This window comes from Solea senegalensis, linkage group LG13, assembly GCF_019176455.1.
Source record: "Solea senegalensis isolate Sse05_10M linkage group LG13, IFAPA_SoseM_1, whole genome shotgun sequence".
NCBI classification, from domain to species: Eukaryota; Metazoa; Chordata; class Actinopteri; order Pleuronectiformes; family Soleidae; genus Solea; species Solea senegalensis.
Window position 1 is genome coordinate 18,454,243 of NC_058033.1, and position 27,892 is coordinate 18,482,134.

Below are 27,892 nucleotides of genomic sequence, written 5' to 3' on the forward strand. Positions count from 1 at the left end.
TTCTTAAGTTGTATTAATTTCATGGCTTTGCAATAAGTTGGTGTCATGAAGTAAAATGCACATTTGTCAGCTGTAACAGGAAGTGGTCACACAGCGTGGGAATGTCACCGGGCTACACAGATCTGAATACAGAGAGAGAGAGAGAGAGAGTTAACTGGCGTTTATTTACATAGTGCAGCTTTAAGGTGAGGGAACGTTTGCTGGATATAGCTTTTTTTTTTCACTCGACTACATTTCCCGTCATGCTCAGTTGTTCTGACTAACGTGTAAAATATGTTTAGTTACGTGTGTTTACATGTTTTAACTTATAAATGTGTAAATAAACCGCAGGTGATAAGACTAGAACCACCCCCCTCCCCCCGCCGCTGGCGCCGTAGATGTTATTTATGAATGCCCACCGTCGCTCACGGGTGCGTGCGCGCGCACAGACTCGTTATTATGATGTTTGGTCGTTAGGAGCCACCGGACGCTGGTCGGAGCCGGAGCCGGTGCTGCGGTGAGCAGCCGCACTTTGATTAACTGTGGATGTTTTGGTGGCGGCGGGTGGAGCGGTGTGCGTATCTATGTGTATGTGTGTGTGTGTATTTAATAATAATCACGTTAGTGGGTCAACTACACACCGAGCAGCGCCGCTGTCTGCCACCGGAGCTGCCGCACACCGACACCTGAACCCTACAGCGCCCGCCCGGCGAGGTGAGTGTGCGTCCCGGCTTGTCAGTGAGCATGATGACCGTGTGTGTGTGTCGCCTCTGGCCGGTGTGAGCTCCCTGCTTCTTCCGCAGCATCCTCTCGCCGTGATTCTCCTCCTCACACGCTGCTCGGACAGCTCACAGGCCGCCCACAGCTCACCGCTGCTACCAGCCGGTCTAGGCTCTGGTTCCGGTTCTGGCTGTGGTTCTGGTGTGTGTGTTTGTGCGGCTGTGAGACCCTCCGGTTCGTGTCAGAGGACTGCGTGAGGCAGGAGGCTGGAGGAGGGGCCGTTCTCCCGGGCTGACCCTCATGTGTTCGGCGGGTTTGTTTGCGAATCAGCGCGGCTAACAACTGCTAGCATCAGCAGCTGCCGTTAGCTGACGCCGCGGCTCCGGCCGCCGCAGCCTCCGCGGCGGCGGTACGGCTCCATACGGAGCTCGCGCAGAGGAGCAGCACAGGCCCCCACCACCACCGCCCCCCGGTGGAGGAGGCTCGCTGCTCCGCTAGCAGGTTTGTCTCATTGAGCAAGATGGCTGAATTTATTGTACCGACCTTGACAGTAATAACGACATGACATATTATTTATAACGGCAGCTCGGCCGGTGATGTAACGGCAGCCCGAGCACTGAAAATCCCCGTTTTTATTGACGTGTTTATTTTTTTATTGGCCCCTCATAGTGAGTGAATGTCAGAATTTTAATCACGACATCCACACAAACATGTATGCAGCTGCGGGACGAGGCGTGTTAGCATCCCCCATTGAAAACAATAGGATGTGTTAGCCACAGGCTAGCAGCTGCAGCCGGAGGAGGGCAGCGGCCTGAGTGAGTCTGCGACTCCGTCTCCAGCTCAAGCGGCACCGAGGCCTCGGCTGCCTGCTCCGCCTGTCACCATCATCTCCACCGGTATCAGAACCATGTCCACACTGACCACCACCGTGACCTCCATCACACATCTCACCATATTGACCAGCACAACCAGCAACATCATGACTACAACCAGGGCCGGCACAAGCTTTTATGGAGCCCTAAACTGAATTTGACACCCCCCTCCCCATTACAACATATAAACATGTATTTTATTTTGCCAGAATTACTACTAAAATAAAAGATAACATCAAAACATGCATTTTATTTTGTAGGAATAACTACAAAAAAAAAAGATAACCTAAAAATATGTAATTTATTTTGTAGGAATAACTACTAAAATGGAATATAACATAAAAAACGAACATTATTTTGTATGAATAACCACTAAAATGAAAGATAAAATAAAAATGTGTATTTTAGTTTGTAAGAATAACTACTAAAGTGAAAGATAACATAACCAAATATTATTTTGTAGGAATAACCACTAAAATTAAAGATAACATAAGAACCGAATATTATTTTGTATGAATAACCACTAAAATGAAAGATAAAATAAAAATGTGTATTTTATTTTGTAAGAATAACTACTAAAATGAAAGATAACACAGAAATGTGAATTTTATTCTGTAGGAATAACTAGTAAAAACATCAAATCTGTATTTTATTTTGTAGGAATAACTACTAAAATTGAATATAATGTAGTAATGTGAATTTTATGTGTAGGAATAACTATTAAAATTAAAGATAACATCCATCCATCATCTACCGCTTTATCCTCCACCAGAGGGTCACGGGGGGTTCTGTGCCAATCTCAGCTGATATCGGGCGATAGGCGGGGTACACCCTGGACAGTTTGCCAGTACATTGCAGGGCCACACACAGATAGACTAACAACCATTCACTCTCACACTCACATGGATTTTATTTTGTAGGAATATAACAGAAACATGTACGGTATCCTGGTAGAAATGTTAATTGATGATAGTCAAGTTATTGACTCTAGTCCTGGGACGAGTTTGAAAATATCACGATTATCCTGAGATTAATTGCGATGAAGGAAAAGATGTTTTATTATAATGTTTGTGAAGATTCTTCAGTCATCAAACGCTGCACAGCTGATGTCACTGTAACCTGTCACCGCTCAGTCAGTGATTGATTGATTTATTGATTGATTATTGAAACAGTTAAACTCACGTCTCCCTCTTCTCCAGGAACGTTGCCGGGGGCCACCGGTCACTCAGGATGCCCTTGTGAGAGTGGGCGGGGCTAACTGGCCCTAAGTTGGTGGTGGTTAGGAGAGGGCGGAGTTACAGCCCTTTGTCCCTCCCCTCTCCCCCTCCTCGTTCCTGTGACTCTGCAAACGGCTGGACGGATTGACGGGTGTTGCTCTCCCCTCCTGCTCCTCCCCTCTCTCCCCCGGTCTCTCCACCTGTCTCCTCCCCCTCCCCTCCCTGCCCTGCCTCCCCCTGTCCCCCGCCACCATGCTGTGGTCGTGCTGCTGGTGGAGAACCTGAGGACGTAGACTCTGGAGGGCGACCCTGCTCAGCCGCGGGACGTCTACCTGGTGAGTCCCAGAAAGTCCAAATGCAAACTGAGAAATGCTGGTTTGGGGCTGGTTTAAATTTGACTCAGCAGTGTTGGCCATTCCCCTGTAGCCAATGATACTTCACACCTGGTGATGGTGATGACTCAATAGAAACTAGGTCAAAACAGCAACAATAACAACTTTCTCTTTGACCTAGCAGACAAAATATCAACAACAAACTTTCACCTTAACGAAACAGACAAGTCAAAAGTCAAGCAACCAAGCTAGATACAATAGCAATTAATGAAAAAGCAACCACATGAGAGAGACCTACTGAAGTGATACTTAATTCCAGTAGTCCTATGAGATACCCAGAAAGTCCAAATGCACACTGGATGCGCACACCTGGAAATGATTTCTTTGTTTTATGGAGCAAAGAAACCAGAAAGAAATCACATTTCACTTTCAGGATCCACTGACAGATTAATGAAGAACTCATTGTAGTCGAATATTTGAGAACAAGGAAACATAAAGCTGCAGATTTATTTACTTTAGTTTTTATATAAAGAACAGTTTGTGAGATGATGTTGCAGTTCTCTTTAATGTCCATGAGGTGGTGCTCTCAGACTTTAATGTGATGTGTTTTTGTCTCTGTCTTCCAGTCCCTGCTGGACCCAAACACCCTCGCAGAGTGCTGCCCCCCTGATGGATTGATGCCTGGTCAGTGTTTTACACTCTAGGCTCTTATTTTGAAAGTATAACTTTTTTTTGTGTTGCAGAGTGGTTCTGTTTTTCAGTTTTTTAAGTGTGATTGGTTGTCAGGACAGGCGGTGCTGTGAGGGCCTCCTGCAGCTGAGGAATGTCCTGAAACATAGAGAAAACATGGCAGACAGTTTAAGTCTACGATCTCTTTAAGAACAGAATCACGTCTTTATTTCCAACAGGAAACTGAAGTGGTCTGTGAACCACTCACTCTCCCACACCAAAACCCATAGAGAAAATCAGTGATTTTAACATCAGACATACAGGAGTTGTTGATCCACTGCTGCCTCCATCACAAAGTTCAAATTTGAAATCTTTGTTCAGATTGACCTCGGTGACACAAAGTGACCACACGAGGCAGCAGAGGACCAGCAGCTCCTGTGTCCCTGTGAACTAAAATCACTGATTTTCTCTCTGGGGTTTGGTGATGTAGATTATTTGGTGAGTTTTTTAAGTTGCTGAAAGAATGTTTGTGTGTCTCACAGAGAGCAGCTACTGGCAGCTCTGCCCTCCCTCAAAGTCTGGCCTGCAGGGGGGGTTGCTGAGCTCTAGTTTCCCCCCCGGGCCTGTGCCCCTGGTGCCGCCTGATGCTCACCTGCAGGAAGGGGTCGACCCCCTGGTCCGGACACCGTCTCAGCTGCAGCATCACCCCCTGGTGCCCAGCACCTCGGCGTCGGAGCTGACCCTCCCTGGAGCGGCAGCGACGGCAGCACCTCCCGCCCCCGGCCTCCCTCCGCCTCCGCCTCCGCCCCCCAAACGCCACTGCCGCTCACTGTCGGTGCCCGAGGACCTGTCGCGCTGCCGCTACACCTGGCGGCCCAGTGCCTCACGGGTCTGGACTCCTGTCAGCCGCCAGCAGTGCCACGGCGGGATAGGAGGAGGTGTTACAGGCATGGGGGCGGGGGTGGGAGGAGGGGTTATAGGGGCAGGTGTAGCAGGGGGCGGAGCCTGTCCACTCCGCGCACCGAGCTCGTCTCTGAACTCGTCGCTGCACTCGTCGTCCAGCCCCACCTTCTTCAGCCTGGCGCTGTCTCCGGACTCTCCCCTGCCCTGGAGTTTCCCCTGGGATCCCAGCGAGGCAGCGGCAGGTGGAGGAGCCTGCTGCTGCTTCTTCCCCTCCCCCTCCTCCTGCTCCTCCTCACCCTCCCCCCTCCACCCGCCTCCCCCACCTCAGCGACGTTTCTCTCTCTCTCCCGTGCTCATCAGAGACTCGGCAGCTTCCACCTTCCTGCCTCCCCCTCCTGTGCCGAGTCAGGTGGCGGCGGCGGCGGCGGCAGCTCCTCCCCTGGGCGGAGTTCCTGCCACTGTCAGGGCGACCTCGAGAGGCCCGGTGCCCGCCTCGCCGTCCTCAGCCTGCAGCACGCCGTCCTCGCTGCGTCGCAGCCTCCCGCCACAGCTGCCGCGCTGCCACTCTCAGCCATGTGACCTGCTGCTGCTGAAACCAGGTCTGAAGAGACGCCGAGATCCAGACCGACCGTGTGCCCGACCCGTCCTGGACTTCACCAAGATGACTCAGGTCAGTCAATCCCATGACTCGTTATTATCAAACTGTATCAAACGCTTTGTTTCAGGTCGCGTTCACTGTCTTTGTGTCGCGTTCACTGTCTTTGTGTCGCGTTCACTGTCTTTGTGTCGCGTTCACTGTCTTTATGTCGCGCTCACTGTCTTTGTGTCGCATTCACTGTCTTTGTGTTTGCGGTCTTTCTGTCTCTTTGTGTTTGCTCACAGTCTTTCTGTCTGTGTTTCTGTCTTTTGTCTTTGTGTTTCACTGTCTTTCTGTCTTTGTGTCACGCTCACTGTCTTTCTGTCTTTTGTGCGTTCACTGTCTTTCTGTCTTTGTGTTGCATTCACTGTCTTTCTGTCTTTGTGTTGCGTTCACTGTCGTTGTGTCTTTGTGTTGCGTTAACTGTTGTGTTGCGTTAACTGTCTTTGTGTCATGTCCACTGTCTTTGTGTCGTGTTCACTGTCTTTGTGTCACGTTCACTGTCTTTGTGTCACGTTCATTGTCTTTCTGTCTTTGCGTTGCGTTCACTGTCTTTGTGTTACGTTCACTGTCTTTGTGTTGCTTTCACTGTCTTTTTGTCTTTGTGCTGTGTTCACTGTTTTTCTGTCTTTGTGTTGCTTTCACTGTCTTTTTGTCTTTGTGCTGCATTCACTGTCTTTGTGTTGCTTTCACTGTCTTTCTGTCTTTGTGTTGTGTTCACTGTCTTTCTGTCTTTGTGCTGCGTTCACTGTCTTTCTGTCTTTGTGCTGCATTCACTGTCTTTGTGTGGTAGTGTGTTTTTCTTCAGCTGTGTGTGTGTCTGTGTGTGTTTGTTTACCTCTCTCTCCCCCCTGCAGACGCGCAGCATCGACCCTCAGTGTCTAGAGCGCGGTGGCGGCAGATTGGCGTGCGGTGGCGACATGTGCATGGGCATGGAGGCGTTCATGGGTGACTTCCGGCGCTCGTGCTCTCCGGCCGAGTGTCTGGGCAGGACCAGCATCGGGCCGCTGAGCGAGAGTGACGAGGAATGTCGCGAGGACGACGAGGACGACGAGGACGACGGCGAGGAGGATGTGGACGAGCGCGAGGCGGCGCAGCAGGCCGTGTTCGAGAGAGACTGTACAGAACTGGACTTGAACTTAATAGAAGAAAACTGACGACTTGGTAAATGAAGGCTGTACTCTGTTTCCCCTTTTTATAGTTTAGTTTTATTTTGAAAGGATCAGACCCCGCCCCTCCTCCTCCCCCCACTTCCTGGATGCCCTGGTCTCAACACTCGCCGCTTCTTTGCCACCAATCAGCAAAGCTCTCAGGGAAAAAAAACACCTTCTCATCAGATGAGCAGCGGTAAAAGAAGCCGACTGAACACGACAGTGATGATGTGACTACGTCGCACGCCGGTCGCCGTAAACCACGTTCGCCACGGTGACGGGAAACCGGGGACACAGAGTCGCAGCCGGCAGATTTTCTTGCGACTGGACTCGGACCGTGGTGTTTTCCCGCCACGTCATGGCGTCCAAGTGTCTTCCAGCACGTACCGACCGACTAACGCGCCGCTGCCGCTAATCTGACGCATCCACGCCGCGCCTGGCAACCAGGTTTAAAGGGTCAGTTCACCCAAAATCAAGTTTAACTACAAACAAATCCACGTTGTCAAAAACTTCATACTGTCGTTGCATTGACGGATATTTTGATTTGTAACAAATGATCTGTTGTTTTTTCACAGTCGATATCCCAGGATTTATAGAATAATTCTACTTCTCTTTCACCAGTGTCCGTTGACAATAATCGCGATACCGACACTAAGAAATTGTACCTGCCTGTCCCCAATGCTAAGCTAACTGCCCTCAAAATAAAGCAGGTACTAGCACTTCCTTGTTCTCACTCTCGGCCACGCCCCTCTCCTCCTCATAAGAATCACGACATCGTGGAGTCGTGTTGTCTGGAGTGAACTGATTTTACGAAATGACGCAATGAAAGTGACCTCGGAGTTGTGATGTGTTCAGGTTCACCGGTGCGGCGTCATCAGGTTCCACTGAGTGCAGGAAGCCACTGATGCTGTCGATGGACCGAGTGTTTGCACATTCCCGACACGCACGCACACACCCGTCACCATGACAACAACCCACTCTGTGTGTGTGCGTGTGTGTCTGTGTGTTTGGTCATGTGACTTGTATCCATTGATTACGTAAGAGAGTAAATACTGTTGGCTGATTTCTTTACGATTATCCCGACTAAAGTAAGTGCAACAAGATTATTGCGATAATTATGAAAAAAAATAAACGGCTTTGTCACGTAAAAAACAAACACGAAAACGTTGGATGCATAGCAATGTCTTGTTTCTAAACAAAAACAGTTACAGTTTTTTAAGGAAGGGTGAAGGGGGTGTGTGGGTGTGACAGTAGGGAGTGGGGCATGTCACGTCATAATGGAGTCATGATTATTGCCTCGTTCGCAGTGTCAAATTAAATAAATAAATAAATGCGTAAACGTTTGCATTCATGATCGGGTTTCATCTTAAACTGCCGAAAACGAAAGGGAGTCTGGATTAAATCTGGATGCTGAGGAGTCACAGAACCACAGTGTGTGAATGGATGACTGAATGAACCACCCCCCCCACACACACACACACACACACACAGCTTGACTGATGTTAGCGAACCACCTGATTGTTCCTGTTTTTCTCCCTCACTTTTGCTCCATCACAGTCTGTTCTGTCATTTAAAGGGACAGTTCTTTCTTTCTTTATTTATTTATTTATTTATTTTTTACTTTATTACCGAAAATTCCGGAAATTTTGTTATCTGCTTAAAGTTGGGGTTAAAGTTCTAAACCAAATGTGAAAAATCCTGTTGAATTCAAAAGTCCTCAGTCATAACCATCAGCAGGTAGTCCAGCAGAGGGCGCTGTGAGCTAATCTCAGCCTCGGATCCACATTGAACGTCCTGTCTTTGCATTTTCGGAGAATACAAACTTTTGTTTGTTTTGATGTAGAAAAAAGACACGCAACATGAATAAAATAAATTTAAAAAAATGCGAAATTGAAGCGCCTGAAAAGGTCTCAAAATCGCGAACTCTCCCTTTAAATTTGTCACAATAAGAGAAAAAGTCCCGCAGGTATAGGAACAATTCAACATTTTTGGTCTTCTGTCACAAGTTGTTAACCTTGCGTAGCTAAACACCTGTTTGCTTGTTCATTGTTGGAACTTAATCAACGCCACCGTTAGCTTTTAAGCTGGAGTTTGTCTTCTGATAGTAAGCTATTGTTGGCTTAAATGCTCAAATACCATATTGAACTTCCTACCTGCTGACGTTAGCATTCCAATGTTAGCAAGGGTGAATGAGCAACTGATCATTATACATGATAAACATCAGTAATTTAGTGATGTTAGCATGCTGAAACATCAGCCATTTAGGGTTGGCGTAATGTTAGCTAACGTATTTGTTCTCCCCCCCCCGTCGCCAATGCTAGGCTAACACTGTTGCAGATCAGCAGACTTCTTTGTAATCATGTGACTCAGATCAAACTGTTGAACTGTTCCTACTAATGTTAGCAGTAGGTGGTTTGCCTCTGTTAGCTTCATACGTCAATGACAAACTGTTTGCGACATAAAAATGGTGCGTTCCACTTCGTAGACGGAACTAGGAATTTATTGGAGTTTTATGGGGTGTTCCTGAGCTTAGAAACACGTAGTGACCCCGACATCGTACAAGCACTGCGACTTTTAATGTTAATAGCACTTCTGTTGTATTTTTGTTTAAATCAAAAACACATCGTGTTGTTTACGTTAGGAATGCAGCATAGAGCGTTTTTATTGACTGGTGTTGCTAACAGTAATTAGCCTGGAATTCATTGGCGTCCATGTTTGTTTGTTTTTTTCCGACTTTTCACACTCAGTTCCGAATTCCGACAAAGGGAACGCAACAAAGGTTTAAAGGGCCAGTTCAAGTTAATTTGAAATAAAGAAGAGAAAATAATGTGTTTATGAAGGAATGTCCCTTTGAAACACACACACCACCGCCCCCTGCTGGTCTGTTGGTTAGTTTCTGTTGTCCATGATTCAGCAAAAAGCCTTAACTGAACAAACTTGTGTAAATCAAAGTGTTAAAAAAGAAGAAGCGTGTTCTGTAGCTGTTTCACTTTTTAGTCCCACATTTTTATTTTTCATGTTTCTAATCTGACGTTGCGTTGAAGGACAGAGGACAAAAAAACCAGGACTGAGGAGCAGCGTTGGCGCCGAGACTCGTCGTCTCGCGTCTTTTAGAAAATGTTTTTTATTGTATGTGATGAAAAGGAAAGAAAAAAAAACAACGTGGCAATTTGAAAAAAAGGCAGTTTGTGAATAAATTAAGTTTAATGAGAATTATTTTACAAAGAAAGTGGAAACACGGCGTCCTGTCTTTACTTCACTGAGACGTGGAGTTGTGGTTTCTGTTGTGTAGCACACGGTAGTGAAGTGGTCAATGTTGTCACCTCAAAAGCAGCAAAAGTTCCATGTTCAACTCTAGTGAGTGGGCGTGGCCTCTTTCTCCAGCAGCGACTGAGCATTTTCTGTCTTTGTTTTTGTCTCTTTGTGGTCGTTTTTGTTTTCGGTTTATCAAAACTTCACTGTTTCTGCTGATCCAGGTGACACTTTCACGACACGTTTACGTTACTTTTGTGTCACTTTTATGTCAATTTTTACGACAATTTTACGCTACTTTTACGACACTTTGACGTTAATTTACGTTACTTTCACGACACTTTTGCGTTACTTTTATGACACTCTCACAACGCTTTTATGACACTCTCTCAACAGTTTTACGTTACTTTCACAACACCTTTATGACACTTTTACAATACACTTATATGACACTCTCACAACACTTTAACGTTACTTTTACAACACTTTTATAATACTCTCACAACAGTTTTACTCTACTTTCACAACACCTTTATGACACTTTCACGTCACCTTTACGTTACTTTTACAACACTTTCACAACGGGAAACAAAAATCCAAACCAAACATCACACAAAAACAGGAAGTTTATTAGAAACAGTTGAAAATCAAAGTGCTTCGTGTTCCCTTTGCAAATATGGGTGAATAGATGAGATGTTTCACTCACTGTGTGTTCTCAGTTCAGTTTGTGTGGCGTTAAAAACATCACGTGAATCTCAGTGAAACAAAGACGCAGTAGAATCAGTTCTTCTCAGCAGGTCTGGTCTCTGAGGAGTAGGAGCTGCTCCCCTCTGTCCCCCCGCTGCTGCTGCAGGAGGAGGTGGAGGTGATGGCCGGGGCTGAGTTGACGTTGATGGGGACGACCCTCTCCTTCCCGTCGGTCAGCGGCGTCTCTCGCGGCGCCTGGATCTGCAGTCGTCCTGCCACCAGGGAGCAGGTGACGGCCTCGGGCTCGACGCCGTCTGGAAGGTCAAACTCTTGCCTGAACTCCTGACACCTGTAGGAGTAGGAGCCCTTCCCGTTCTCCTGCTTCTTCTCCGTCTTGCCGCTCACCCTCAGCTTCCTGCCCACCTGTTTGACGGACAGCTCCTCCGGCGAGAACTCCTTCGTGTCCAGGCTGAGGGCGAAGCTGCCGCCGTCCCTGCCCACGTCCTGGAAGGCGATGGGCATGAAGACGCTCTTGCTGGAGGAGGTGTGGTCGATCTCGTCAAAGATCTTCTGGTGCAGCCTCTCCATGAACTCCATGCTCTGCCTCATCTCCTGCATGTGGCGAATCATCTCCTGCTCCATGTGGTAGAAGAGCGGCCGTGTCTCGGGCCACAGGCTGCGCACGGGCCAGTGCAGGTCCATGAAGGGCGTCATGGCGATGGGGGACGGCTGGAAGACGCTGGGACACAACATCCTGCTGCTGGTTGAAGGTCTGGAGTTCTGACTTTCAGATCTGCTGCTTCACTTTGTCTGCTTGATGTTCTGCTGCCCGGCTGTTTATATATGCACACACACACACACCCCAGCGGAAAGTTCCAGCAGCATTCTGTGTGCGTGTGCGCGCGCGGTCTAAAAGCGGCCTGGTGCCACATGCCGACACATCGCAGCTTTGTTCTATTTCTGCTGCAGGATTCTGTCATCGTCTTTATGAAGCAGCTGAGACACTGATGCACACACACACAGGCGTCCAAGAGTTAAATGAAGTGTAACGTTGACTCAGTCGTAGGACATTATGAACATGTTGTCTCACTCGTCAAAATAGATGCGGTGTATGATGTTATTTTGGATCATTGTGTCTCCGCCAGCTAAAATCACTGATTTTCTGTATGGACTTTGGTGTGGGAGATTGAGTGGTTTACAAACGTCAGTTTCCTTTTACTTGAGCCTTTTTCATTTGATAAGATCAACATCAAAACAAGTCAATGATATCTTTAAGAACACGTTCACGTCTTTATCTCACTGCCAGACAGACTCTTTCTACAGGAAACTGAAGTTTGTAAACCACTCACACTCACACCAAAGTCCCCACAGAAAATCAGTGATTTTAGCTGCGGGGACACAGGAGCTGCTGGTCCACTGATGCCTCGTGTGGTCACTTTGTGTCACTGAGGTAAATCTGAACGTACTACATTACACATTACACTACAGTACAACGTAGTATAGTGTGTATATATATATATAAAATAGTTGAAAAACGTTAATGTCGGCTGGTTCTGCTTGTTAGGTAATTACAGGGATGTTTGGGAAAATCGACTCATCGTTGCCCCGTTTTCTATTTTGTCTCCATACTTCCGAACAGTCACGTCTGTCATGGATCAACTTTCAGCAAGGTACGTCAGGACCGCGTCAGACCACTTTGTAAAATACTGCTCTTGGAACGGTCAGGGGGATTAGCTCAAATGGTAGAGCGCTCGCTTAGCATGCGAGAGGTAGCGGGATCGATGCCCGCATCCTCCATTATTTATTTTCATCATAAATATGATCACACTTTCAGTTTATTTGATGTATTTTCTCTCTCTGCCTGAATAATCATGTTTTCAGATGTTTGAATGTAAACGAAAGGTCGTGAAAACAAACTCTTATTTATTATTGTTTTGTTTTTAATTGTTTATAATTGTAATAATTGTTCTAAATCTTTTTTCTTCTTCTCATCCAGGAGTTTAGAGAAAACGCGTTTCAGTGACCTCGACGAAGAAAAATGTCCTGTATGTAAATGAATGGAGAGCACAGGTATGTTTCTGTGTGTGGGAGAAAAGATACAACAAAATAATAATACAGAAATAATCACAGCATTGTGGTGTTGTTGCATGTTTCTGTAGTTGTGTGTTATGTAGTTGTATGTAACGAATTACGTGTAACGACGTTATGTAATTTAATTACAAAATGTACATAATTGTAATCCTTCACATTTCTGGGAGAAAATGTGTCATTAAATTACAGTTTTGCTTTTGGAAATTTCCATGATTACAATTTTAGTTCCATCCTCCTTCTAAACTTGTGATTGGCTCTCTCTCATGTGACATTCTGCCGCTAGACTCAGTCGACTGGTTAACGGTACAACAGTCAGCAGCAACAATGATGGAGCCGCACAAAACGTTCCTGGGTTGGAAATAAATAAAAAACACTTCACACAGACAGAAGATAACAAACACTTTAGTACAATGCAAAGAGTGTTTGCAGTGAAGGTGTCGACGTAGAACCTGAAGACACATCTAAAGGTACGTAGCCTACTGGCCTACAGCTGTAACTACAATAACGTGGAGAAGAGGTGCCAACCTTCCATGTGTCTTTTCATGCCTCGCAGGTTAAATGATGACAAACGTCAACTTTAGTTTTGTATCATTTCTGATGCAGCATCAGTTAACAATGAAATCAGATGTAGCCTAACCATTAGTCTCAAACACGATATAGTTTTTCCAAATGACCTTGAAGCGCCACCTTGTGGTGCAATCTTTATTAGTTTATCTGAGATTTTTAAAGGTGAGACCAGGTTAGACTCATAATGTTTGATTAAACTTTTGAACAGTTTCATCTTTATCATTTTGGTCTATTTTATAGAACATTAATGCCATCACTTATCTGGGTTGTCATATGAAGTGCTGTTGTCGAAATTGTGCACATTTGTCATCAGGTTCATCATTTTTTGTTATCAGTTAATATTTGTGTAAAGAAAAAATATGTGGTTAATTCGCAAGTAGTTGTATGCTTTGCAGTTGTGTGTAGTTGTATGCTGTGTAGTTGTGTGTAGTTGTATGTTGTGCAGTTGTATGCTATGTAGTTGTATGTAGTTGTGCAGACTCCTGTAACTGCAACTTCCTTTTGTGAATGTTGATCCGCGGGGCGGGGAAAGGGGCGGGCTCTACGTCCACTCCCAGTTCAGCAGTGTGACAGGAAACATCCATATAAGGGCAGAGGAAGTGATGACGCGGCTGGAAGACCTCCATGTGACGTAGCGCCTAGAAAAAAACTGACAGGAGCTGTGACATGTGCACGGGTTTCCGGTCATGGCGGCCTGGCTTTGCTCCGTGTCCGTCGTTTACCGGCCCCTGTTCCTCTGTCAGTCCACTGCCGCAGAGCAGAACCGACGTCGGGACTGAACCGGATCACTGACGCTCCAGAAAAAGCGGAGAAACAGCGCAGAGAGCGGCGGCGCTTCCGTGTTCCGCTCCGGTCTGCGGACTCGCCGCGCGAACCAAATATGGGCTTCCGCTGTGCCAAACATGGGAACGTACGTCACACAGGAGTCTTTATAAAGCCGCCGCGTCCGTGGACGAGACTCAGGTTTAAGTTCAGCGTCAACAGGTGAAAAAAATCATGAGATGTTCAGGGTCCACGAGACGTTCATGGTCGCCGGTGACTCTGCAGCAGCGTCACGGCCACTGACCGCTCTTCTCCCGCCGCCACCCGGAGCTTTCCAGCCTCCAGCGTTGGCTTCCTCCGAACCCCACAGCCAACACACTCAGCCCGCTCACAGCAACTCCCCGCGGGCCTCAAGAGCGGAGAGTGGCTCGGTGCCTCCGCAGGAACATCCCGGTGCTCCGGAGCTTCGGCAGCGGTCCTCTTCCTCCTTCACGTCCTCCTCTCCCCCCTGCACAGGTATGGCAGCCACCAGGGCGGAACTTCTGCTGTCCGCCCGGCAGATCTCTGAGCCGCTCAGCGGGCACCCGCCGCCGCTCTCCCCGCTGGACTCGTACCCGAAGCTGGAGGAGCTGCAGATGCTGCTGCAGAGTGCAGCCGCCGCCGCGTCCGCAGCGGAGGAAGCCGCGTTGCTGAGCGGGGAGTCCGGGGAGTACGGAGGTGAGGAGATTATCATTATTATTATTACTGTTATCGTTATATATTTTAGCCACTTCATTGTAAAAGCTTGAGTAAACCACTCACTCTCCCACACCAAAGTCCATAGAGAAAACGAGTGATTTTAACATCACACACACAGGAGTTGTTGATCCACTGCTGCCTCCATCACTAAGTTCAAATGTATTATTTTGTCAATTTGGCATTTGAAGTATTTCATTTGGATTTAGCTCAGTGACACAAAGTGACCACACGAGGCAGCAGAGGACAGCAGCTCCTGTGTCCCTGTAGCTATAATAACTGATTTTCTCTATGAGCTTTGGTGTGGGAGAGTGAGTGTTTTAAAACTTAAGTTTACTGTTGTTAAAGTCTGTCTCACAGTGAGATAAAGATGTATTCTTCAGACGTCATGATTAGATTATTAAGTGGCTAAAATGTTTTTTTTCTGTCAGTTCTTTTAAAACACTCTTAGCTGACTCACTGCAGCCAATCAGATCAGAGGAATGCTGTCAGCTGTTTATTGACCTGCCCTTCTTCTTCCGACGCAGATTCTCTGTTGGAGCTCGACCTGCAGGCTCTCCCCCCTCTCACCCCTCGCCTCACCCCTCTGTCGTACAGCGGCCGCTTCTCCTTCGAGCCAGCGGCCTCAGGCGGCGGGCTGTGGGCGGAGCCTCTGCTCAGTCTCTTCACAGGACTGGTCAGCATGGCGGCCCCTCCCTCTTCGTCCTGTGTGACATCATCAGTGACGTCGGAGCCAAGCTTCAGCTCCGTCCAGATCAGCTGTGGTTCCGCCGACGCCGGCTCTGTCTTCTCTGCCACACCCACGTATGCGTCCGCCTCCGACCTCCTACTCCTGCCCGCCAGCGACTCTCAGCCCGCCTTCCAGCCGCACGGCCCACCCCCCACTTACCCCACCTCCACCTCCAGGCTCGGCCTCCCGCCGCCCTCCGTGGCGGTGCCGATGCTGCCGGATTATCGGCTGACTCAGCAGCAGAGCGCCAAGCTGAGTGCGGAGCAGAAGCCGGCGCTGCTGCAGACTCTGAACCCGCCACTCACGCCACTCTCCACCATCAAAGCCTTCTCCTCGCAGATCCAGACCCAGCCTCAAGGCTCCGCCTACCCAGTGGCACTACTTGCCAAGTCCGGCCGGGTGAGAAAGTCCCCAGCGGGCCGGCAGTGCAAGACGCCGCCACACGAGCGCCCGTACGCCTGTCCCGCTGAGTGCTGTGACCGCCGCTTCTCGCGTTCCGACGAGCTGACGCGGCACGTGCGCGTGCACACGGGACAGAAGCCGTTCCAGTGTCGCATCTGCATGCGCAACTTCAGCCGCAGCGACCACCTGACCACGCACATCCGCACACACACCGGGGAGAAGCCGTTCGCCTGCGGCGAGTGCGGACGCAAGTTCGCCCGCAGCGACGAGCGCAAGCGGCATGCCAAGATCCACCAGAGGCAGCGAGAGCGCAAGGCAACTGACAAGAGCTCCGCCTCCTCCTCGTCTGCCCCCGCCCCTGCCTCCACCTCCCCCTGCTCGTCCTCCCCCACGGCCTCGCTTTACTCCTCCTTCAGCCTTCAGGCCGCCTCCCCCTGCTTCACCTCCTCCTCTTCCTCACTGTCACACGTCTACGCCTCCTCGCCATCCTGCTCCTCCCCCCACGGCTCCAGCATCTGCTGACCTGTCCCGTCGTGACCTCTGACCTCATACACTTTCCAAGAGAAGGTTTTTTGAAATGTTTGTGTGTTTTGTGCCCAGTCGTGACGAAGTCAGAGGGCGAGGGTCAAAGCTGCTGGTTCAAGTCTGAGCCTTTCCAGCCGCCGCAGACGACACAGGCGCGTTTGAACTTTGACTTTGGACCAAAGCGCTCAGAGAAAACTGCCCAGTCTATGGACTTTATAAGTGTGTGTGTGTGTGTGTGTGCGCGCGCACATGTCTGTGTACATAATGTTGATATGCAGCGTCGTGTTTGTGCGTGAACACGACACACGTGTTATTTACCTACCGTGTAGGTTTCTTTTCCTTTTTATACTGAACACGTTTCCTCTTCAAAGCAAAGAGAATAAAATGTTTCAAACAAAAACGTTGTCACTTTCATTCATCGCAAGCGTTTAAGCGAGAGAAACATGGTCATCACCAACTACCTGAGACGCTTAATCAAATCTACTTCAGTTTCAGTCTACGATGTCTTAAGAACATGTTTCACGTCCTCATCTCACTGTGAGACACACTTTTCAGGAAACTGATGTTTGTAAACCACTCACTCTCGCACACCAAAGCCCATAGAGAACAGGGACACAGGGACACAGGAGCTGCTGGTCATCTGCTGCCTCGTGTGGTCACTTTGTGTCACTGAGGTCAATCTGAACACAAAATTTCACTAAATAAGACAGAGAGATAAAGACGTGATCATGTGACATAGATATCATAGCCATGTTGGTACAGCCCAGTTAATCCTTTTCACATAAAAGTTTTACTTTTTTATTTTATTTTCTAAAAGGAAAACTTCCGTCTGTAATTTGACTGTAAAAAGATTGAGGTCCCCACAACATCACTTAAACCACACACACACACACACACACCAGTCTGACCTGCTGTCCCTGTCTATCCACACACACACACACATAGCATTTGGGCTGCCACCAGCAGGAAACTACCTGTATGGTCGTCAGGAAGTGTGTTGAGGAAACAGGAAACTCCATGTTTGGACATTTGGACAGAAACAGCGTCACAAAAAAACTTTGTTAACACAAAAAAAACTTAATTCACACAAAAAACTTTATTAGTACACAAACTTCATTAACACTAAACTTTATAAACACAAAAACAGAACAAAATCAAGAAGACATGAAGCTTGATGTGTGTGTGTGTCTTCAGTCCAGTGTGTAGATGTTCTCCTGAAGCGTTCGTCTCATCCTGATCTCGTAAACGATGTGAGGAAGTTCTTCAGAGGAGAAACTGGAGGATAAAAACGTCATCAGTTTGCGTTCTCGCACGATGAACCACCATGCGCATCACGTGGCTGCGAAACGGTGGTGAGCTCCCGTCCTACATCATTATATTCTCGGCAGATTCTTCTCTTCACGTTTGTTTCTCGACCACATAGACTACCATGAAGCAACACCAATAATAAATTGTAAAAGTAAATCACAGAATGTGTAAAATGTCCTACATGAAATTTCTACCTCACAAGATATCAATCAATCAAATGACACAATAAAATCACTCATCACTGCTCCTGCAGAGAGCGCTCTTCCTTCAACGTTCTGGGAAAGTTCGGCCACAGGGACTCGACGAGGTCATCTGCCATTACGAAATCCTCAAACTCTGCCAGGCGAGGCGCTCCTGGACTGCAGTACTTCAGGTTCCCTCTGAGTTTGTCGGTGTCAAACTTCAGGACCTGAAAAATAAAAAGACCAAAGTGAGATGACGAGCAGAGGGCGACCACACAAGCTAACGAGGGACACGCTGAGCTTAAAGGAGTCTGCAATCATCCAGTTCTGGAAGTTGAACACTTTACGATCTGTCAGGGGAAGGTGACGTTCCAAACAGGTGAGTTTGACTGATCTTACCTGATGAATCTTAACAAGTGCTGACAAACACATAATTGTGTTTATAAATGGATATTTTTGTCTTTTATGATGATCACCATGTCAGATTATTAATCCCAGTGGCACGGAAACCTACTGCGTCTTTTTCGGGGCCCTCTTCTATTCCAATATGCCTGAGTCCCAGTGCACAAAGCAAGGACGATAAAGAAGAAGAACTCAACAGGCCCCGCACGGAGCCCTGACCTCAACCCAGTCCAGGACCTGTGGGAAGAACTGGAACAGAGATTGTGAGCCAGACCTTCTCATCTAACATCCTTTCCTGACCTCATCAATGCTCTACAGAAGGAACGTCTTCCTAGACGAGTGGAAGCTGTTGTAGCTTGTAAAAGGGACTGACTCCATACTGAAGTCCTGTACATGAATACGCTATTACAGTCCCTGTTGGTGTAATGGTCAGGTTTTTGGACAGTTTTGTCCATGTAGTGTCAGGATCTGTCAGATCCACTGGAACATGTCTTAACAGGTCTTGAGAGTTGTTGACAGATCCTGATGGGATCAGTTCTAAGGCCCTTGTACAGTAATTAAAATAATATTTGCACTTGTTGTGGTAAAGAGGTCACTGGTCATCTGGGTCAGGCCTCCTATTATGACGTTGTTGTTACCTCTCCACTGGCCACAGACAGGGCGATGGTGACAGGATCCCACACATACGACTGTTGGCAGAAAGAAACTTCTCCGGCCTCCATCTGTTTTTCTTCTGGTTTCTGGACCAACTCGAACCTGACAGAGACATCAACATGTCGACTATTTACTCTTCAAACTTCAGAGTCACAGAGTCGGCGTGGTTTCAAAGGTTAAAGGTTAAAGAGGAACTAAACCCCTGTCTTGAAGCTGACTCTGCCCAATGTCTGATTTTAAAAGTGGTCAGGGAGTTATCAGTGAGTGGGCACCGCAGGGGGTGTGATGATTGAGTGACTGCAAGTGCAAATGGAGGCAGCTTAGAGCTGCATTTAGCACGAGACACACACATTTCAATAAGTTTATACACTCACACACTGATAAGTGATAAAAGTATCTATCTTTTATTCTGAAAAGTAAACCGGATGTTTTATTTTCCTCTCCCGCTCATGCTGAATTCTGCTGAATTTATGCAGCTCTGCTGCACTATTCTCTCTGAGACCCCGCCCCCCACTGCTGTGTCTCTGGGGGCGTGGCTAGAGGAGGACGGTTAGTGACAACAACATGGGAAGAGCCAGCTAATACGAACATTCATGTGTGATGGGAGGAGTTTATCCAGAGAAGGCAGTACATACACTCATTTTTAACACAAAATTAATTGATTCAAATACTTTACACAAAACTAGATCAGTCAATAATATTACTAGAACCTGAAAAAAGTGGTTTAGTTCCTCTTTAAGGGTTTTTCCACAGGTGGAGTCAGTACCTGTTGGCTGTAGGCCTCCAGTACCTCCTCCACAGGGAAGGTGAAGCGGTATGAGCCCAGTCTGGACGTCTTCAGGAAGGCCGGTGAGGTGGCAAACCTCCCCAGGAAGCTTTGCTGACTCCGGCGCTGATCTTCTGTCCGTTCTGGGTAGGTCTCCTCCAGGAGTCTGGTCTCAGCGGACGTGATGTCCTCAGGATTCACAGCCAGACTCCACCACAGCAGAGAGTCCTTGCTCCTGAAACCACCATCCCTGTGGATCCCTTCCAGTCCACCCCGGTCTGTGTCGTGTTTTAGATGAGAAACATGGATCTCTGGTCGCGGGAAAGGCGGGATGCATTTATTGTAGAGATATTGGTTCTCCAAACCTCGAGCTTCCTTCTGTAAATCCTCCAGCTTTACGTGTCGGCCCCTCAGGAAATGCTCCTTCACTCTTCTGTGCTTTATGCGGGTTTCCATGGTGCAGTGAAGGGAAAATGTTTGATCACTGACTCACGTCAGATCAACGGCTACATGTCATACTGAAACAAACCACGCCCACCACAGGCATGATGTGCGAGATCATGTGACGGAGGAGAGGAAGCCAACAATGTCCAACTGTAGATCTGTAGACTGTGTGTGTTTATGTTTGACCTCATTTCCAAATCTAATCAACATTGATGTCAAAAACAAATGAGCTCCTCAGAACCAGGTTCAGCTGCATCACACATCAGACACATGTCAAAACCAGAGAGGCCCAAAGTGTGGTCCCTGAGAGGTCATTAAATGTAAATAAATAAATGTATGGACACGAAAAGTATGGAGAGACACCTGCAGACTCCTGGAGACACCTGGACCTCACTACACCGCTCCTCCGCTCCCTTCACTGGCTTCCTGTAGCTGCTCGCATCCGTTTCAAGACTCTAGTGCTTGCGTTCCATGCTACAAATGGGTCCGGTCCAGCCTACATCCAGGACATGATCAAAACCTACACCCCAGCCCACCCACTCTGCTCTGCATCGGCAAACCGGCTCGCTGCCCCCTTACTGAGAGGATCGCAGAGGCACTCGCAGAACTCGAGACTGTTCACTGTCCTCGCTCCCAAATGGTGGAACGATCTCCCCATCGACATCCGGACAGCTGAAAGCCTCCACATCTTCCGCCGCCAACTAAAAACACATTTCTTCCGACTCTACCTCCACTAAGACGACAACAAAAAACAAACAAAAAAAAAAAACTTGTACATCGCACTTATGACTAGCACTTCATAGTTTGATCTACTTGAAGCTCTTACTTACTTCTAGCTCTTATTTGTACCCAAATGTTTAAATGCGCTTTTGTAAGTCGCTTTGGATAAAAGCGTCTGCTAAATGACATGTAATGTAATGTAATGGACCTGTGGTTGACGTCATGTTTCAGTCACCAGGTGGTGTTCACGTCCAGGTGACATGACGGCTTCCCATGGGAAGTTTGAAGTGAGCGTTCACACCTCACCTGGTCCCACCAGTGGAACCTTCAGTCACCTGTGGCTCAGCCTGATTGGCTCACAGGGAGAGACTCCGCCCACCGGCGTGAAGGAGGACAAGCGTCATCTCCTGCCGGGATTTGTGAGTTTTTCTTTCAACACAAAATAAAATAAAATATAGTTCCAAATTCTACATAATAATGTGTCCTTGAGCAAGACACTTAACCCCAAGAAGTCATCAAAACAAGACATTTTATAACATCATCATCTCCAGGTTTGATAACAGAGCGTTTGCAGATTAATAATCTAATTTTAGAAACACAGCTGTAGAAGCTTGAATTAATTACATAGAAAGGCTTATTGCAAGGCTACAGGACCCATGAATTACCTTTTAAATGATTGTACACTCATATACGCAACGAAGGAAGATATACCTTTATTTTGGAAGCAAGAAACCCGTTTTCGGCAGAGGGATTTTTATTCTGAAGGTTGCAGTCACCGGATGTACTTGGCTTGTTTCCAGTGTGACAGAGGAGTTGGGTTCCGGTAACGTCAGTGAACAGGAAACGGCTGTCGGTGTCCGTGAGTTCAGTGAGCAGAGAATTGTTGCAAAATCTGGATTTAATCCACTTTAATCCCGAGATTAGCGGCTAACGCTCGTTAGCTCGCCGTGCTGAGAGGCTAACAGTATGACTGAGGGGCGGAGTTTACCTGAGTGAAGGTGAGTGTGAACGTGAGCTAACCGTTAGCCTGCTACAGTGTGACGTCATCAACGCGTTTAAAGTTTAGTCGACGGTAAAGATGACGAGTTTTTTTCAACACACGGAGTTAAAGCCGAGGCTTCCTCGTGAGACACGTCATCACTTCTACCAATGGCAATTTGAGTAACCATAGTAACCTAATCTGAGAAGCCATAGTAACTTCAACCGAGTAACCATAGTAACCTAATCTGAGAAGCCATAGTAACTTCATCTAAGTAACCATAGTAACCTAATATGACAAGCCATAGTAATGAGTAACCACAGTAACTAACCATTGTAATTTAATAGTAACCTAGTAATCTATATAAAAAACTTAATCTGAGTAATCTATATAAAAAACTTAATCTGATAAATTAATCATAGTCACTTAATCTGAATAATCGTTATACAAATTTAATCTGAGTAATCTATATAAAAAAACTTAATCTGATTAAATAATCATAGTAACTTAATCTGAGTTATTGTCATAGAATCTTAATCCGTATAATCTATATAAAAACCTAATCTGATTAATTAATCATAGCCACTTCGTCTGAGTAACCGTTATACAAATTTAACCTGAGTAATCTATATAAAAAACTTAATCTGATTAAATAATTATAGTAATTTGATCTCCGTAACCGTCGAAGAAATTTAATCAGAGTAATCTACATAAAAACCTAATCTGATTAATTAATCATAGTAACTTAATCTGAGTAACCCTCATAATAATTAAGCCGGAGTAAAAGTGGTCCATGTGAACTTGTTTAGAGTAATCACTGTAATCTAATCCACTCTGTGGGTGAAGAGTCATGAATGTGTGTGTGGTCCAGGATGCTGCAGGGGCCGTACGGTGGCCTGGAGAGGGACCGCCCCCTCATCCGGCTGCCGTTCACCAGCTTCGCCGTGGCAACGGTTCTGCTTCCTTTGACCGGCCTCATCGCCTGCCTCGCCATTTCACTCCTGTACCACTTTGAAGACGCGACATACACACACTGTAAGGTCAGTGGTCACACACTGGTAGGTCAGTGGTCACACACTGTGAGGTCACACACTGTAAGGTCAGAGGTCACACACTGTGAGGTCAGTGGTCACACACTGTGAGGTCAGTGGACACATACTGTGAGGTCAGAGGTCACACACTGTGAGGTCAGTGGTCACACACTGTAAGGTTAGAGGCAGAGGTGGGTTGTAACGTGCTATAATTACTCGCATGAATGCGTTTATTAAGAGATCCTAGATTTAACCTGACGTAGATTTTATAAGAGGTCACACACTGTGAGGTCAGTGGGCACACACTGTGCACTGTGAGGTCAGAGGTCACACACTGTGAGGTTAGAGGCAGAGGTGGGTTGTAACGTGCTATAATTACTCGCATGAATGCGTTCATTAAGAGATCGTAGATTTAACCTGACGTAGATTTTATAAGAGGTCACACACTGTGAGGTCAATGGGCACACACTGTGAGGTCAGAGGTCACACACTGTGAGGTCAGTGGTCACACACTGAGGTCAGAGGACACACACTGCGAAGTCACACACTGTAAGGTCAGAGGGCACACACTGTGAGGTCAGAGGTCACACACTGTGAGGTCAGAGGTCACACACTGTGATGTCAGTGGACACACACTGTGAGGTCAGAGGTTACACACTGGGAGATCAGTGGTCACACACTGAGGTCAGAGGACACACACTCGTCACACACTGTAAGGTCAGAGGGCACACACTGAGGTCAGAGGACACACACTCTGAAGTCACACACTGTGAGGTCAGAGGTCACACACTGTGATGTCAGTGGACACACACTGTGAGGTCAGAGGTCACACACTGGGAGATCAGTGGTCACACACTGTGAGGTCAGAGGTCACACACTGGGAGATCAGTGGTCACACACTGTGAGGTCAGAGGACACACACTGTACAGTCAGAGGGCACACACTGTGAGGTCAGTGGACACACACTGTGAGGTCAGAAGGCACACACTGTGAGGTCAGTGGTCACACACTGTGAGGTCAGTGGTCACACACTGTGAGGTCAGAGGTCTCACACTGTGAGGTCAGTGGTCATACACTGTGAGGGCAGAGGTGGGTTGTAATGTGATATATTTACTTGCATGAATGCGTTCTTTAAGAGATCGTGGATTTAACCTGACGTAGATTTTTAAGAGGAGTGTTTTGTTAAAGGTGTAGTTTGTAAAATTCCAGAGGGTTTATTGGCTACTTTAAAAAAAGGCAATGTACTGTATCAGTCTACGTCTAGTCACTGTGTTGTTTGTGTAGCAGCTCATTGATAAGTTGAATGGTCTGTTTTCTCAGGTGTCAAACTACCTCCCATCCATCAGTGCCGCCATCAGCCGCGTGCCGGAGCGCTACATCTGGCGCGGCTGCATCGGCCTGCACTCGGCGCCGCGCTACCTGGTGGCCGTCGCCTACTTCAGCTTCTACCGCGTCCGCTTCGCCCAGCGGCTCCCGGAGCTGCTGCTCAGCGGGTTGGCTCTGCTGTGCAGCCTCGCCGAGAACACCGGCCTGCTGCTGCTCACATACGTGTCGTCCACGGAGACATACAGTGAGTTACTGCGCCGGCGCAGAGAGCGCTTTGCTTGCACATCCCGCTCCCGTCCGTCCTCGGTGACGCTTGTCTGTCCTCGCAGGTCTTCATAAGAACGGCTTCATGGTGTTCGTCGTGAGCTCGCTGCTGCACATGCTCATCACATGCTGGCTGTGGCAGGTGATCAGGAGGTACAGCATGAACCCAGAGGTAATTATATAACTGTCCATTGTAAGGGATTAGTGCCCGCTTTAAATTAAAGTGATACTTCATGTTTAGTTGTATGAGGGACAGACAGACACACACAGGAGCTGTTGATCCACTGCTGCCTCCATCACTGAGTTCAACTGGCCTTTGTTAGAGCACAGGGAGGCAGTGATGGCATGTGTCCTGTGGGGGGCACTGCAGCACACTAAATGCTCCTCTGCTGAAGAGTTCTTAACTGTTCTTCAGGAGGTTCTTGTCGTCGAGTGACTTTTTAGAAAAGGTTCTGGAGGTTTGGTTGTTTATTAGTTTCTGGGCGTTTTCACATTTTACACGTGTTGGTGTTTTTGCATCAAAGTGCTGCCGCTCAGACTCACCGACACATTTAACGCGTGACTCAACACATTATTTTTGGTTCTTCCCCGTTTCAGTTTCAGCTTCAGCAGAATAAATGTGTGTCTCACACACACACACACACACACACACAGTGAACAACTCAACCCTTCAGATCAGTAAACTGACATTTTCTACTGATATTAATGTTCATATTAAATGTTATTTACAGAACTGACTCCGCCTGTTTACTGCATGGCTATTGAGGCCACGCCCCCTACATGCCCTCACATGACATCACAGATAATTCCTAGAAACATGAACTATTGAAGTTTGTAAACTCACTCACTCTAACACACCAAAGATAATCAGTGATTTTAACGTCACACACACAGTAACTGTTGATCCACTGCTGCCTCCATCACTGAGTTCAAGTGTCTTATTCTGTCAGTTCAGCATTTGAAACATTTCATTGAGACTGAACTCAGTGACACAGAGTGACCACACGAGGCAGCAGAGGACCAGCAGCTCCTGTGTCCCGTAACGTCTCTTGTGTGTGTTTTTGTGTCTCACAGGAAGTGACATCATACCGGTGGAAGGTGCGTCTCTTCCTGTTTAACGTCGGCTGTTGCCTGGCAGCCGCGTATTTCTTCAGACGCCACAACAAGTACTGCGAAACGGGAGGTACGTGTCCGAGCCTCCACCTGAGATTAGCTATTGAAATCTCGTGAGACTTGACTGAGATAGTCTCGCGTGACCATGATAGTCTCGCGTGACCATGATCGTCTCGCCTGACCATGATCGTCTCGCCTGACCATGATCGTCTCGCCTGACAATGATTGCATTTTATTTAAAAAATAATGAAATGTCTCTCTCTCTCTCCCTCTCTGCTCCTCCCCTTGTTGTCAACCCTCCTCCACTTGTCCCCTCATGTCTCACCCCGTCCTCCCATGTCTTCCTCTGTCCTCCAGTGTACACTCTGTTTGCTGTCTTCGAGTACCTGGTTGTCTTCTCTAACATGTCCTTCCACATGACGGCTTTCTGGGACTTTGGCAGTAAAGACGTGATGGTGGCGACGACACCTGAAGGCAAACGTTACTGATGCACAGGAAGTGCGTCTGGACTTTATCTGACCACAGGGACAGACGGACGGGTCATGTGATCTCCTGAACTTTGACATGAGGAGACCTCCCGTGTGACGGTGTCTCTGGGATGTGTACAGCGTTGGACACTTCTGGTTCCTCTGTATTTCACTGTCACTTTTTTATGACTTTAAATTAAAAACAAAAAACCGAGGACACGCCTGTCTCCTGTCACTTCCTGTTTCCATCTGTCTTTTCACAGTTAAGCCCCTCCCACTTGCTCCAGCTGCTCCAGTACCATCATCAGTGTCCCTCATGTTCCTCACTCAAGACCAGTCTGGTTAGTCCACTAACAGAACATGTCTTCTTGTGTGTCCCCCTCATGTCTCAGCATGTCCTCTGTAGTTTGATGTCTCGAGTTCAGACGGAGGAAGTTCAGCTTACGTTCAGTCACCAGCAGAATGGACGGCGGTCAGCTGATGTTTGCAGTGACGTCGTCGTCCTCCAGAGGACACTCGCTGTCTCACGCTGACGCCGCGGCAGACCTTCAAACTCATTTTCAATGAGATTCTGCAGCTTCTGCTTCTCTGCTGACGTCATGGTGACGTGTGTGTGTGTGTGTTACAGGAAACAAACATGACTGACAGGACGAGTCAAAACCTGTCGTAGAGAGAAAAAAAGAATATCTTCACATTCCTACATATTTGTCTAACTGTAAATGGAGCGTGCTGAGTCACTGTTCAGAGTCAGAATCATAAACGCTGACCCTGTGAGGACCAGTAGTCCTCATGGAGACCAAAACGTGGTCCTAATGAGGCAGAACCTCATGTTTTCAGGGATTTTTAAGTCTTTTTAACTTTGATCTACGGTTGAACATTGTTGGCTTTGATTCTTGTGTCAGTCGCGATGCTCTCTGTCCAGTGACGATGCTCTCTGTCCAGTGACCGGCAGTCTGATGATGTCACATGTTAGTATCGGCTCAGCTGAACCTCGTCAGAGCAGGGACTGAAAAAAACACCAGGTTCTGTCACTGATGGAAAAGTGCCAATATATCAAAAAACAGCAGTGGTTCCAATATAGAACCCTGGGGCACGCCCTTTGTCAGAGACACGTTTGGTTGCAGCTGACAAAAACTTTGTACGTTTGTAACCTGATGGAAGTTCCGAGATTGAGGAAATGTTATTTTCTGTTCTTTCGGGGCAATGTCGGGAATCGAGTGAAATGGGTCTTTACAATGTTGTGCAACAGGAAGTATCTAAATGGAGCTTGTCTTGAGACGAGTACAGCAGAAGCTTCCAAAGGCTAAGTATAGGTCTTCCTCCATACTGTTAAAGTCTTTCTGTGTCTGTTGCAGTAAACTCACTCATTCTCCCGCACCAAAGTCCACAGAGAAAATCAGTGATTTTAACATCACAGCACACAAATCACTGATTTTCCCTGGGGACTTTGGTGTGGGAGAGTGAGTGGTTTGTCTAACAGTGAGATAAAGACGTGAGGAAACCGTAGACTTTATTAGCTAAGTCTTTTTTTTAAGTGGCTAGAAATCAACGATGGCACGTTTCTGCTCGTGGGCGCTGTGACCGCGTCACTGTCTCGTACAAACCACAATTTTAAAATTCTTAGCAAACCCTTAAGTGTCTCTGACCAGAGCTGAAAGTCTGGAGTTCTGTTTGAACAGTTGGAGCCGCCTTTGCTGCAGTGAGGAACAGGAAGAGGAAGTGGGTCCCTGCCTCCGAGGAGACACAGTGGAGGAAAAGACGACATCCTGAAGAGAAAACGCACAACAACACAACCTGAGAGAGAAGTCCAGACTTCCTGCTGTGAGTTCAGTCGACGCCTCACTTCTTCTTCTGTCTTTGTAATTTTGATGACGTTGATTATTCTGCCTTTTCATGTTGTTTCTCTGCAGCTAATTAATACACTCACATACATATATATATATATATGTATATATGTATATATATATGTATATATATATATATATATACTGTTTATATACACACA

At 47.2% G+C, this 27,892-nt stretch overlaps 4 protein-coding genes and 1 non-coding gene across 6 annotated transcripts; 4 read left to right on the forward strand and 1 right to left on the reverse strand.

Annotated features, from left to right (window-relative positions):
• The first annotated feature begins 415 nt into the window (after positions 1-415).
• fam53c (family with sequence similarity 53 member C) lies at positions 416-9,716 on the forward strand. 2 transcript variants are annotated; one of them, XM_044042523.1, is made up of 5 exons: positions 416-693; positions 2,771-3,123; positions 3,747-3,804; positions 4,332-5,362; positions 6,187-9,716. In XM_044042523.1, exons 3-5 carry the CDS (start codon positions 3,798-3,800, stop codon positions 6,484-6,486), a joined length of 1,338 nt encoding a protein of 445 aa, XP_043898458.1. In that variant the 5' UTR covers positions 416-693; positions 2,771-3,123; positions 3,747-3,797; the 3' UTR covers positions 6,487-9,716. The 2 variants fall into 2 exon arrangements, with proteins under 2 accessions (XP_043898458.1, XP_043898459.1); XM_044042524.1 differs by lacking the exon at positions 416-693 and adding an exon at positions 732-1,200.
• Positions 9,717-10,340: 624 nt separating this feature from the next.
• On the reverse strand, positions 10,341-11,264 carry LOC122779875 (heat shock protein beta-11-like). Its single transcript, XM_044042525.1, has one exon. The coding sequence runs from the start codon at positions 11,170-11,172 to the stop codon at positions 10,513-10,515; it is 660 nt and encodes a 219-aa protein (XP_043898460.1). The 5' UTR covers positions 11,173-11,264; the 3' UTR covers positions 10,341-10,512.
• An 879-nt stretch (positions 11,265-12,143) lies between these two features.
• trnaa-agc lies at positions 12,144-12,216 on the forward strand. The gene has a single exon. It is a non-coding gene; the product is annotated as a tRNA-Ala (tRNA).
• A 1,382-nt stretch (positions 12,217-13,598) lies between these two features.
• Positions 13,599-16,631, forward strand: LOC122779178 (early growth response protein 1-like). The gene is made up of 2 exons (XM_044041309.1): positions 13,599-14,556; positions 15,102-16,631. The coding sequence occupies exons 1-2, from the start codon at positions 14,079-14,081 to the stop codon at positions 16,226-16,228; spliced, it is 1,605 nt and encodes a 534-aa protein (XP_043897244.1). The 5' UTR covers positions 13,599-14,078; the 3' UTR covers positions 16,229-16,631.
• Positions 16,632-21,499: 4,868 nt separating this feature from the next.
• pgap2 (post-GPI attachment to proteins 2) lies at positions 21,500-26,101 on the forward strand. Its single transcript, XM_044042140.1, has 6 exons — positions 21,500-21,705; positions 22,558-22,726; positions 24,038-24,287; positions 24,373-24,479; positions 25,382-25,490; positions 25,778-26,101. Exons 2-6 carry the CDS (start codon positions 22,559-22,561, stop codon positions 25,906-25,908), a joined length of 765 nt encoding a protein of 254 aa, XP_043898075.1. The 5' UTR covers positions 21,500-21,705; position 22,558; the 3' UTR covers positions 25,909-26,101.
• The last annotated feature ends 1,791 nt before the right edge of the window (positions 26,102-27,892 follow it).